The 13,757-nt window shown below is 40.0% G+C and overlaps 1 protein-coding gene across 2 annotated transcripts in view; it reads left to right on the top strand.

Moving 5' to 3' along the window:
- The window catches only part of sspo (SCO-spondin), a 112,300-nt gene that overhangs the window by 64,556 nt on the left and 33,987 nt on the right, over positions 1–13,757 (top strand). For both annotated transcript variants that reach the window (XM_089125501.1, XM_089125502.1), the window contains 11 exons: positions 84–130; positions 212–412; positions 992–1,162; positions 8,287–8,484; positions 9,331–9,430; positions 9,508–9,728; positions 10,191–10,340; positions 12,021–12,187; positions 12,369–12,514; positions 12,876–13,096; positions 13,184–13,219. In XM_089125501.1, coding sequence (XP_088981627.1) covers positions 84–130; positions 212–412; positions 992–1,162; positions 8,287–8,484; positions 9,331–9,430; positions 9,508–9,728; positions 10,191–10,340; positions 12,021–12,187; positions 12,369–12,514; positions 12,876–13,096; positions 13,184–13,219 — 1,658 coding nt within the window. The remainder of the gene's footprint in view (positions 1–83; positions 131–211; positions 413–991; positions 1,163–8,286; positions 8,485–9,330; positions 9,431–9,507; positions 9,729–10,190; positions 10,341–12,020; positions 12,188–12,368; positions 12,515–12,875; positions 13,097–13,183; positions 13,220–13,757) is intronic.

Consider the following 13,757-nt stretch of genomic DNA (forward strand, 5'->3'; position numbering starts at 1 on the left):
GACGGGCTCTGCTTATATGTGTTTGATCATGTGACTCACGTGTGTTTGATCATGTGACTCCCGTGTGTTTGATCATATTCCAGCACTTGTAACGGAGGGAAACTCTCCTGCGGTGAACATCCGTGTCCAGGTTTGTCTCATCAGCCCGTATTAATCTCAAACATCCCTGAAGGGGTAAACTGTGACGTCTGGATGTGTGTGTGTGTGTCAGTGGACGGCGGCTGGTGCGAGTGGGCCGACTGGACGCCGTGTTCGAAGACCTGCGGGCAGGAGTGGGTGTCCCGTTACAGGAGCTGCGCCTGTCCTGAACCCAGATCAGGAGGAGCGCCGTGTTCAGACCAGCAGGAGGAGCACAACGGACTGGGAGTCCAGATCCAGAGACAGCCGTGCCCGTCCGTGTCCTTCTGCCCCGGTAACACACACACACACACACCCATCCGCCCCGGTCCTTCTCTCCCATCCTGTGTGTGTTTTCTGAAGCACAACATTGTGTTGTTATTGCGAGTGTACACACAAAGTAGAGCCTTAAAGTCCCCGTGAACCGGAAGTTGCAAACGATTTTTCTCCAGTGCAGTGACGTATTTCCAAGTGAAACGGAATATTGAACAGAGGGCAGGGTTTTACTCTAGCGCTCCTCCTCTCCATCTCTCGCTCATAGCAAACTAACGGTTTGAGGGGAGTGGTTAAGCGTTTCCCCACCCAAACTGTGAAGCCTACGTCATCAGAAAAAGAAACCGTTCCAGACCGGAAGTAACTTTTCAGATTTTGATTAAAGATTACTAAAGTAAAACATTTTTTTTATATATATTCACTTGCACGGATTAATTGTTCACCACAAGACTAGTAATATGCGCTAACAAAGTAAATAGGTTCAATTTTGATTTCACGGGGACTTTAATGGTTTCAGATGATGTCTTACTCTTCTGTATGATTAAAAACGTTAGAGTGTTGAACATCCCCGATCTCTCTTTCTGTGTGTGTGTGTGTGTAGTCCACGGGTCCTGGGGCTCCTGGAGCTCGTGGTCGGACTGTGACGTGTGTGTCGGTGTGTCGGTCCGGCTCCGGGTGTGTAACAGTCCTCCGGCTCGGTTCGGTGGTCTGTCGTGTCTCGGAGAGAGTCGTCAGACCCGCGGTTGCCATGACAACGCCACCGTCTGTTCAGGTCAGCATAATTCATCAACATCCTTACACACTCCTGTTTTATCATGTACTAAACATGTACTGGACATATACTGTATTTCTATTAACCTTCAGATTGTGCACTTTTAAATTGTGAATTGAATATAAGTGTCAATTTGGTGAAAACTCCCATATATCCAAAAAAAAAGTTTTTCCGCTCGCATGAGGGGTTTTTTCACAGTATAACGGTTAGGGATGGGCAACAATTAATCACGATTAATCACATCCAAAATAAAAGTTTGTGTTTACATAATATATGTGTATGTGGTGTGTATAATTAATTTGTATATATAAATACCCACACATGGATGTATATATTTTTTTTGTGATCAACATTTTTATTGTTTTCTTTTGGGGGGGGAGGGGGGGGTGGGGGTTACAGACATCTCCAGTATCATATGTGACTATATAATGAGAAAGGAAAAAAGAATAAGAAAAAGAAAACATCAAACCATCACAATGGTAGTGAATGGATGAGTGAGACAATACATATAATAAGACAATACATAAAGCAACAGAAATATGTTTGGCAGGTACAGTTCACATCAAAGATTGCCTAGCTGTTGTCCCTGGACCAAGAAATAATCCTAGATGAGAAAGAGTTCCAAGCTTGTACAGTCGCTGGTTGCGCCTTATTGAGTCGTGCAGTTGTATGTTCAAGATTGACAATGTTGACAAGGCTATGGATCCAGAATGATTCCATACACATATCCGGAAAGAACCAGTTTTTCAAAATTGTTTTCTTTGCAGAGGTAAACCCTGCGAACAACATTTTTAACTGAATTTGCTTTAGATTTATATCAGAATTATCATTAAGAAGACAGAAACCAGGATTCGGAACATAGAAAATGTCAAGTATATCCGCTAAAGATGAATTTACATGTAACCAGAAGTTAGAAATAACTGGACACTCCCAAAACATGTGTAAAAACGTTCCAGGTGAAGCAGTGTTACATATATGACAGTTGTGAGTAGGTTGTAATTTCATCTGGAATCTCCTATAAGGTGTAATGTAGGCTCTATGTATTGTTTTGAAGTGTATTAGTTGGTGCGCTAGGTTCTTAGAAGTTAGACTTAGGTTATACCATATTCTTTCCCAATCTAGGTTTACATTTAAACTCCCCAACTCCCTGTTCCATATGGATTCAATTGGTAAAGTTTTGGCCCTATGCTGAATCAGTGCACTATATATTAAAGAGACAGAAGGTCTGCCCAGTAATGGTGCAATCCATTGTAACATGGGATGTGAGGGGAGAGGAGAATTCCAGGGAACTCCATACGTTTTTAATGCTGATCTTAGCTGAAGATAAACAAAATAAGAGGACGCAGGAAGATAAAAGCGTGTTCTTAAATCTTGAATGGAGCAGAGACCTTGAGTATCATATATATCACCTAAAGTATTCACCCCACGGGATGACCAGGATGGCTGATTAAATGGTTTGTTGCCACATAATAGTCTCTGGTTATGCCATAGTGGCGTATTCCGACAGAATTTAGGTGGGCCGCCCATCCACCGTTCTGCTTTCTTCCACACTTGTATAGAGTTAGCAATAATGGGCCCAAAACTCTCTTTTATTGTTTTGTTTGTTACACTAGAGAATAGGATATCTTGCAGTTTGTGTGGTAATATTTTAGCAGATTCAATCAATCTCCATGCAGTGGTAGACTGTGGGTCTAGCCATTTGCTGAGTGCCCTGATCTGAAATGACCAATAATAAAGTTCAACGTTTGGTACCGCTAGACCACCCAGCAGTTTGGGCCGTTGCAATGTATTCAAACGAACCCTGGGCCGTCTACCATCCCAAATAAAACTGGAAATCATAGAGTGAATGTCTTTAAAGTAACTTGGAGGGGGGCCAAGTGGTAACATAAAGAAAAGAAAATTAAAACGGGGCAATATGTTCATTTTAACTGTATTAATTCTACCTTGAAGAGACGTTTTTAGATTCCTCCACCTATGAATATCTGACTTTATTTTGCTTAACATAGTGTTGAAGTTGTCTCTGGTAATTTTATGTATGTTTTTATATATTGTAATGCCCAGATATGTGAAAGAACTTTTGATGTGAATATAGTTAGGGATAGGAACACTTGTGTGTATATTATTTAGAGGCATAAGTGCAGATTTTGTCCAATTAATTTTGTAGCCTGACAGACTGCTAAATTTATCAAATTCTTTAATAACTGGGTGAATAGAGGTGTCAAAGTTGTCTAAGAACAAAATTATATCATCCGCGTACAGAGATATAATATGATTATGGCGACCAATTTCCATAGGGGAGGCTGTAGATTGTCTGATGGCTTGTGCTAGAGGTTCCAGAGAGAGACAAAATAAAAGTGGCGAGAGTGGACACCCCTGTCTTGTACCACGTTGCAGGGTAAAAGGAGAGGAGATTATGTCACCTGTTAGAACACTTGCTAAAGGTGAGTGGTATAGCGCCTTGATCATTGATATGAAATTGTGCCTGAAACCGAAACGTTGTAGAACTGCCCACATATATTTCCACTCTATCCTATCGAACGCTTTCTCTGCGTCCAGTGAAAACACAGCACAAGGATTTGGGTGCGTCTCTGCCACCTCTATAATGTGTAGCAGCCTTCTCATGTTATCAGATGCATAGCGTCCCTTGATAAAGCCTGTTTGGTCTTCTTTAACTAGAGATTGAATAACTTTTTCCAGGCGCAGAGCGAGTACTTTGGCATATATCTTCAGATCACTTGTAAGTAAAGATATTGGTCTAAAGCTCGAACACTCAAAGGGATCTTTTCCCTTTTTCAAGAGCAGGGTAATAAGTGCTGTTTTTTGGTCTCTATGGAAGGTCCCATTTTGGATTGCAAAATTGAACGAATCCAGCATGAGTGTGCCCACCATGTCCCATATCTCTAAATAAAGCTCTGGAGGGAGGCCATCCAAACCAGGCGATTTGCCTTTGTTGAGACATTTCGCAGCTTTATGAAGTTCATCCAGCTCTAATACAGCTTCCAGATCATCTTGATCAGTTTGCTTGAGGCAGGGAAGCTCTAGTTGGTCAAGAAAATGTTTGCTGGTAGCATCGTCATAAGAAACCTCTGATTTGTATAGGTTTTCATAAAATGTTAAGAATGTATTATTGATGGCCTGCGGATTGGTAGTAATTTTGCCCCTAGGCGTATTTATTGCTGGAATGTGAGCTTTTGTTTCACATTCTTTAAGCATAAGAGCAAGTAGATGACTAGGCCTCTCTGCATCAAAATAGTACTTTTGTCTGGTTCTATGCAAGATAAATTCTGCCTTTGATACGGCCAGTGTCTTGTATTCATCCTTCAAAGATGCTAACAATTTAGACTGATCATCTGAGAAGTTATGTTTTTGCAAATTCTCTAATGATTCTATTTTGTTTTCAAGATTTGTGATCTGGGAAGCTTTTGTTTTAGCTAAAGTTGAGGAGAATGAGATACAGAAACCACGTAAAAAACATTTTGTGGCTTCCCATAAAACTTGCGGATTAGGGCAATCCTTTGTGTTAATATCTAAAAAATCTTTTAATTTTGCTTTGAGTGAACTAAGAAATCCAGCGTTAGTTAGTAAAGATGTGTTTAAACGCCACCTGGGGGCCTTTGACTTGATGTTGGGCAGATCGATGTTGCATATAAGTGCGGAGTGATCAGATAATAGAATTGGCAAAATAGTAATGGACGTATGTCCTGCAATTAGGGTCGGGCTAAGAAAAATATAATCTATCCGGGAAAATGATTTATGTCTGTTGGAGAAAAATGTGTAATCTCTAGAAGTAACATTCTGTATACGCCAAATATCCACAAGATTTAAATCTTTGAGAAGTGTATTCAATAAGGTAGATGAAGGGTTGGCCGTTACATCTGAATTAGATTTATCAAGAGACGGGTTAAGGACTGCATTGAAGTCACCTCCCACCACTAAAGAACAGTCATTTTGTTCTAACAATGTGTTTTGAATGTAAGAAAAGAAAACTCTGTCAGGCTCATTTGGGCAGTATATGGACGTGAAGGCTAATTTATGATTAAGTATACAAACCCGGGCAAAAGCAAGTCTTCCATTCTCATCACTTCCAGTAACATTTACATTGCATGATATTTTCCGGTTAAGAAGGATGCATACTCCCTTGGTTTTATTTAGGGCGCACGATGACGCAATTAATCTATAATATTTATTCTGAAATCGTGCCACGTCGCATTGTTTTAGGTGTGTTTCTTGAATAAGGGCGATATCTACCTTTTTACGATGTAGATACTCAAGAACACGAGTGCGTTTGATAGCGGAGTTTAGGCCATTCACATTGAGTGATAATACGTTCAAAGACTGCATCGACATGTTATATCGCTAAGATCTGTCTTGAAATATGAGCATGTTAGTCTATAAAAGAAGTGTGTAAGCATCATGCCAACTATCGCACCGATGTCCCACTGCTGATGTGATGTTCTATCAAAAAAAGTAGGAATATGTCTGTAAGGAGGGGGGAAAACTATATACAAAAACAAACACAGACCGCACGGGCAAAAAGCCGTAGGTCTGTAAGAACATAAACATCGTCTGATACGTGACCAATCCAGCCCAACGTCTGGCTATAGTATCAGATAAGCCCACACAATCGTAACACATTAAATGAATATATTCGTCACCTCTCGAACTTGTAAAACAAGAGTAACTTAGCATACTAGTTTTAGGTCATTTCAAAGAAACAATATCTCAGGGATGTAGCCTAATTACTACACTTACATTCCAAAATGCCTTGTGGTGATGATCCTAAGATTGTCCATGCAAGAAAACTTGTTAGCTGATTTGAGTTCATTCCTCCATGTCCACTAAATCGCCTTCTCTAGCGTGAGGAGAGTCCCCGTCGTTCTTTTCTTTGGTCGGGTTTGAGGCTGCATCAGTAGCACCACCATCGTGCCGTACCGGTGTAACGTTAGATGTTGACCTCCGAGGAAGAGAGTTGATAAAATCTTCGGCGGCCTGGGGGGAGTCGAACATCTTCCTCTCGCCTTTATACTGCAGTTTAATCCGCGCGGGATAAATAAGGAATGGCTCCAGGCCCATGTCTTTAGCCTTCTTCATGGTAGAACTGAAGCTCTTTCTCTTTGCTGTTGTCGCTGGACTATAATCGGGAAAGAACAAAATAGTGCCGGTCGTTGAAGCCGAAGTATGAGCGGGAGGCGAGAGCGGGTGAGCGGATGCGCGTGAGCGGGTAGCACCGTTGGCTGCGTATTTCACTGGATAAACTTGACGTGCACCGTTCAGGATAGCCGTTCTGTCTTGCCAACGCAGTAATCTGAAGATAAGGGTGCGCGGCTTGTTGGATTTAGCCTCTCCTCCATCATACACACGATGTGCCCGTTCAATTTCAACGTCTCGGTCCACCAATGAGGGGATCCACCTGGGAAGATTCTCTTTCAGGTAGCCGATTGCATCTGAACCCTCCACTGCTTCCGGTAAGCCAACCAGCCTTACGTTATTCCTTCGTCCCCTGTCCTCTAGGTCTGTCAACTTTGTAGTGAGCTGGTCTAGCTGGGTTTTTAATTCGATAACCGATCGCCTATCCTCTCGTGCGGCCGTCTGAACAGAGTCCAATCGGCCTTGAATCCGTTTAGAGGATTTGGCTACATTCTCAAGTTCAGTGCTGATCTCCTTTACGGTTTCATTAGTCTTTTGGATTTCGGTTCGTAAATCACGTAGTGCTGGGACCAGGATAGAGTCTACAGCTTCCCTGACAGCGGAGGCTACGGCCATATCTAGACCGCGTTGTTGTTCTTGGAGGGCTAGCTTTATGCCATTAGCAATAGCCGTATCGAGTTCTTCCTTGGAAATGGCTGAATCCTTAAATTTTTTCTTCAAAGGCGATTGTTCATTTTCCCTTTTCCGTGCTTCTTTGGTTGGGGAAAGGCTCATGATGAGAAAGGTGTCGAAATATTTCAAGTATGTGATAGGATAATTGAAAAAATAAGATTATGCGAGCAGAGCTGAAAACTATGCTGGCATCACTGTCGATGGGTCACGTGATCTCCCCTGGATGTATATATTTAAGAAAAATGTGTTATTAAAAATTTTGTAAAAAAAAAAAATAATAATAATTAGTCTTTTAGAATATCTAAATGTATATTTAAATTAAAAAAAAAACGAATAAGATTGAGAAATCATGTCTAAACCAACAAAAAGAATCAAAAAGCCTTTCTATGTATTTATATTATTATTTTTTTTTTTATTAGCTGACACTCTATTTTGATGTGAAATTTTGTATTTATTGAAAAAATATAAAAATAAATATAAAATAAAAATATGTATATTAATTCTAATGGAAAAAATAGCTCATAAAAATTATATATGCAAAGTATCATAAAAAATTCTAAAAATTCTAAATAATAATCAAAAAATATTATAGAACAAAAATATATTTGAATGGTTATCCTGGGAAGAAGTAAAGTTAAATTTTAAGGCTTCGTCCGTTTTTGACCGGGAGGAAGCTAAGTGTAACCCATTTACGAAGAAGCCCAGAGGGTTAATATATCAAATATTTATATTTGTATATAATATTACTTGTGAATAAATATATATAAAATATATACATGCACATTTTTCTTAAATGTATACATGCATGTGTGGGTATTTATATATACAAATTAATTATACACACTACACAAACATACAGTATATTATGTAAACACAAACTTTTATTTTGGATGCGATTAATCACGATTAATCGTTGCCGGTCTTTCCTTGCCATTAATGTTGGATATCACACACACACACACACACACACACACACACGTCTCCTTCCATTAACAGTAATGTCTAGTGCGATGGCTCTGATTATATACATAAACCCACCGACATCCTTCACCATGATTTAAAAAAATTACGTTTTAATCGCATAACGGAAACGCCGTCATTTCACAACATTTTTTATCGACATTTACATTTATATTTATCAGACACTTTTATCCAAAGCAACTCGCATTGCTTCTCAAGCAAGGTACACATTTACATTCTCATCAGTTGTTGCTTTCCCTGGGGATCGAACCCATGACCTTGGCGTTGCGAGCCGCAGTGCTCATGGGAAAGTGTTGTCCTGTCACCTGTGCTGGTGTTTCCAGACTGTGGCGCTGGACAGGAGGAGTGGGCCTGTGGGAAGCCCTGTCCTCGCTCCTGCTCAGATCTGCACACACACACGGAGTGTGTGGACGAGCCGGGCTGCAGTCGGACCTGTGGCTGTCCCGGAGACACGCTGATGCAGGACGGGGTGTGTGTGGACCGAGAGCTGTGCCGCTGCACGTTTCACAACCTCAGCGCAGGTCTGCACACGTACACTATAGCCTTACTTACTATTCATACTTTTATTTGCTTTTTGTGATATTTTCCATTATAATTTAAATTTGGAGTTTTAGTCATTTTGTTGTTTTTTATACGTTTTGTTTCATTCACGTTTATTTATTTCCAGTAATCTGTTTATATATACTGTGTATGTTAAAATATTATGTATATTTTTTGCTTTATTTAACTTTTTTTGCATGTGTGCTTTAGTTGTTTTTATTATTTCTAATTTTTAATGCCCTTTTAGTTTAGTTCATTTTTATTTCAGTTTTAGTATTTTTACTTCTTCAACATTAGTTCTGTTATTCATTTTATTATATGTTTTTAGTCAATTTTACTTTAATCATTTTATTTATTCAATTATTATTTTTTAAATGTCTATTTAGTTTTTAATAGTAATTTTACTACTTCCAACTTAAACTAAACAAAAATCAGAAATGTTGCTTTCACAAATATTTGACTTTGTTTCTGTTCACATTAAAACAACACCAATTAATGGATTATTATTATTATTTTTTTTGTATTTTTAGTTTTACACTCTAAACAATGCTGGGTTGTTTCAAACCAAATTTGGGTCAAATATGGACAAATCCAAATGATGTAATTTCAAATTTTAACCCAACTTCAACTTTTACTTTCAACTGTACATTTTTAAATTGCATTTTTAACCCAACATTTGGCTTTGTCCATATTTGACCCAAATTTGGGTTGAGTGTGTTAACATAGCAACACTGGTTTAGTGAACTATTCTAAAAACGAGCCCTGAAACAAACACACGGCTGTATAGGAGTTACAGACGCTGAAATGACGTGCACTCGTTCTCACAGCGGGAATAAACTCTGGGAATGTTTCCTGGGAATGGCCGGGATCGTCGGACTGGCAGCAAGCAGACCCAGGAGAGACCGTCACCACCGACTGTCAGAACTGGTATGATACTCCATGATCATGCAGCTTGTGTTGTCGGTGAAGGCGTTCTGAAACAGTGTGTGTGTGTGATCCTCTAGTACGTGTGTAGCCGGTGTGCTGCAGTGTGACTCCGCTCCTGGATGCTCCGTCGACGGCAGCTGGAGCCAATGGGGTCGCTGGACAGATTGCTCCGCCCACTGTGGAGGCGGGGTCAAGTCGCGCTCCCGTCAGTGTGATAACCCCGCCCCTCAGAGCGGCGGCAGAGAGTGTACGGGCTCCGGCCGACAGCAGAAAGAGTGCAACACTCACAACTGCACAGGTGAGTCATGTGACCCAAGACCACAAAACCAGTCACATGGGTCAATATTTTGAAACTGAGATTATACATGATCTGAAAGCTGAATAAATTCGCTTTCCATTGACGTATGGTCTGTTATGATATGACTGAGATTCAGCTTGGAATCTGAGGGTGCAAAAAAATCGAAACATTGAGTAAATCTCCTGTAAAGTTGTGCATTTATGTTCTTGATTTTGCTGCATTCACTCACAAAAATAAATGTTTTATATATTTACGGTAGGAAATTTACTAAATATCTTCATGGAACATGATTTTACTTAATATCCGTATGATTTTCTGCATAAAAGAAAAATCTATAATTTTGAGCCATTGTCGGCTATTGCCGCAGATAGACCCGTGCGACTCGTGACTGGTTTAGTGATCCAGGGTGTCATGTGTGGTTTTGGAAATCTCAGTTTTCTCCAAGTCCACTTGCTCTCGTAGATTCGGGCCCGTGGTTGGACTGGTCGGCGTGGTCCTCGTGCTCGGTCAACTGTGGCGGAGGCTCTCAGAGTCGAACCCGCTCCTGCCGGACGCCCCCCTGCTCCGGGATGAGGCGCCAGAGCAAGACCTGCAACACACACGTGTGTCTGGGTACGTCCTCTCTGAGCGAGGAACACCAATGCACCATTTACTTTAGGCCCATGAACACGGTCCGATTGGGGCTTACGGTTCCAATTAAATAAAAATAATGTAAAAAAAAAATGAAGAAAAAAAAGCATATTTTATTAGGACCATTAAGATGGTCAGTGTGATATAGTGTGGATATAAAATAAAATAATGTAAAAAAAAAAAGCAAAACAAAAAAATTAAGAAACATTTTTTATTACCATTAAGATGATCGATGCATGTGGGGCTTGATGCAAAAATGAACAAATAAATATGCGAATATTGCAAAATAAATAAATAATGCAAAATATGCAAATTGTGCAGAGTAAAAAAATAAAGCAAAATAAAGAAAATAAAGCCTATATTTCAGGACCATTATAAGTGTCAGTGTTTTGGGGGCTTTATCCATAAATAAATAAATAGTGCAAAATAAATTAATATCTCATTCTTTTTTCTTGCTAGGAATAAAATCATTGAAAAATGTGCAGGTCTAATACGTGTAATGAAATATTCTGATCTTCAAAATGAAGTGCTAGCCAATAGATTAGGTGCTCTTTCTTTTATTATGTTCTATTTTACACACATTATGTGGAATATGAGAGGAAGAACGGACAGGATGTTTGACTCAGATGTGCTTTAATGACTGTGTCTTAATGTCACACACACACACCCCAGGGTTTAAGATTTAGAGAGCGGTGTGTTTTATTCCCAGAAAGCATTTGAAGAGTTCAGATGCAAAAGCCTCTAAGTGCCATTTGAAATTTTGTTCTAGAATGACCATTTTTATCAAGCTTGTGTATTTAAGTTCAGTGATTTCACTTAAATGACCATTAATAGGTAATCCTCATTGCCATTTAAGTGAAATTACTGAACTTAAATATACAAGCTTGATAAAATCATCATTTTAGAAGAAAATTTCAAATGGCATTTAGAGGCTTTTGCATCTGAACTCTTGATATGTTCTTGTTTTTAAAAGAGCTCAGTTCCTGACAGAAGATGTGAGCGCTTCAGGAATACTCCACGAGCCCAGATCTAGGAACACTCGTCTGTGCCCGAGAGTGTCTCAAACGGGTTGTTCTGTGTGTGTCACTGAGTGTGAAGTCAAGGGGAACGCCGGATAACACACACCACCTCATTTAAAAGTCAAATGTCCCAGAATCCCTTGTGATCTTCTCCCCAAATCCCCTGTAAACTCAAACGAGACGCTCCTGTCCTTGAGCTCTAATCTGAAAACTGCTGTATTTATTTACATATTTCAATATTTTAGCTAGCTTGAATTATATAATGACTTTCAGCCGTCTTGCCTTAAGAATAAAGGACATTAACACGTCTTTTAAAGGCAGAAAGAGTGTGTGTCTCCACTTCTGCAGCTCATATCTGTATTCTGAACGTTTAAAAACATGTGAATATGAACTTTTTTATGTGTTTTTTTTCCCCTCTAAATTATGGAGTGATAAAAAAATCCCCTCAGTAAAAACCCTCAACTCTGATGAGTCAACAAAACAAAAACTATTTGAGCCCGGCTTTATTCAATGTTCAGATCATTTTTGGGAAATGTATGTAAATTACGCATATTTTAATTAGATTCTAAACCACAAATATCTGAACATTACATTTCAGAAAACGCATCCTTAAAACTTATCAACTTGTGTGTGTGTTGAGCAGAGGTGGGCTGTCCCCCTGGCCGTCTCTACAGGGAGTGTGAGGACGGGGAAGGCTGTCCGTTCAGCTGTTCTCAGGTCAGAGGTCACGAGGGCTGTTACTCGGAGGGCTGTGAGGAGGGCTGCCACTGTCCACCCAACACCTTCCAGCACAGCGGCTCCTGTCTGCACGTGAGCACACACTCGGATACAACAAAACATCCTGTATTATCAATATCTAAGGCCAGACAAGTCATTCAAGAGGTCAAACTGTGAAGACTGCGCACATATATAGTCAAACACACATATCTATAGACTAAACATGTGCACGCCGTCAGCTTTACACAGATTCCCCTTTTCCATGTGTGTGTAGGAATGTCCATGTCTGGTGGACTCGGACTTCCTGACCGCTTTACAGAGTGTATCGTTGACCCCTGAGTTGACCCCTGACCTCCTGAACATCAGCGTGGGGTCAGAGCTGGCGTCGGGAGAGGAGCTGGTGCATGAGTGCAGCTCCTGGTACTGTGACTGACCTTCACCTCTTTTCATTAATTACTCTCGCTGCAAAAAATGCATTTCTTACTCAGGATTTTTGTTTCCGCTCCAGATATTTAAAAACACTCTTAAATCGAGATGCATTTACTTTAGTAAATACACACACACACACACACACAAAAACAAGCAAAATGATCTGCCAATGGGGTCAGAAAAATAATATTAAAGTTTTCTTTCCCCCATTGGCAGATCATTTTGCTTGTTTTAAGCAAAAACTGACTTCATTTTGATTATTTCCCCTGGAAAACAAGACATCATTTCTTATATCGCATCTCGATTTGAGAATGTTTGGTTATTTGTTTGCCTGATTGTTTCTGTCCCGAAGCTGGTGTGAACACGGCGTGTGGAACTGCTCTCTGGCGGCCTGTCCCCGTGATGGCGGCCCGTCCCCGTGGGGCCCCTGGGGGTCCTGCTCGCTCAGCTGCGGGGGTCTCGGCCAGAAGCGGCGCGGCAGGACCTGCACCCGGCCCAGTCCTGCTCACGGGGGCCGAGACTGTGACGGACCCCTGACGGACACCGCGTACTGCCAGACGCCCGACTGCCCGCGTACATGCCACACACACTCAGAGATTAACTCATGGACTACTGTTATTCATCACTTCATACTAATTCTGTTCTTGATGGTCTTTACAGTGGTCACAGTTCCGACAGAGGAGCCATCTTTACCAGGTACATTTATTTATTTATTTAGCAAAATATTAATTATGTATTAGTGCTGGGCAACGATTAATCACATCCCAAATAAAAGTTTGTGTTGTGTGTATTATTCATTTGCACATATAAATACACACACATGCATCTATACATTTAAGAACGATGTTATTTATATATACACAATATTTATATATAATGTAAATTATGTACAGTATACATGCAATCATTTCTTAAATATATACATGCATAAACTTTTATTTTGGATGTGATTAATTGTTTCCCAGCACTAATGTATATATATAGAACATTTCACAAGATGTAAACAACACTGGTCCAGAAGCACTTCCTGTTTCAGTTTTTTAACACTACATAAAAGCTGGGATAAAATACAACCAACAGAACATTTAAAACTGAATCAAAAAGTTAAACAAACATCTTTCGGATTTTTTCTTTACATGTGAAATAAAGAAAACAGTTACAAACTGAAACAGGAAGTGCTTCTGGACCAGTGTTGTTTACATCTTGTGAAATGGTCTATATTGGGTGTTATGAT

Source organism: Pimephales promelas, chromosome 22, assembly GCF_988280905.1.
Source record: "Pimephales promelas chromosome 22, fPimPro1.hap1.1, whole genome shotgun sequence".
Classification (NCBI taxonomy): Eukaryota; Metazoa; Chordata; class Actinopteri; order Cypriniformes; family Leuciscidae; genus Pimephales; species Pimephales promelas.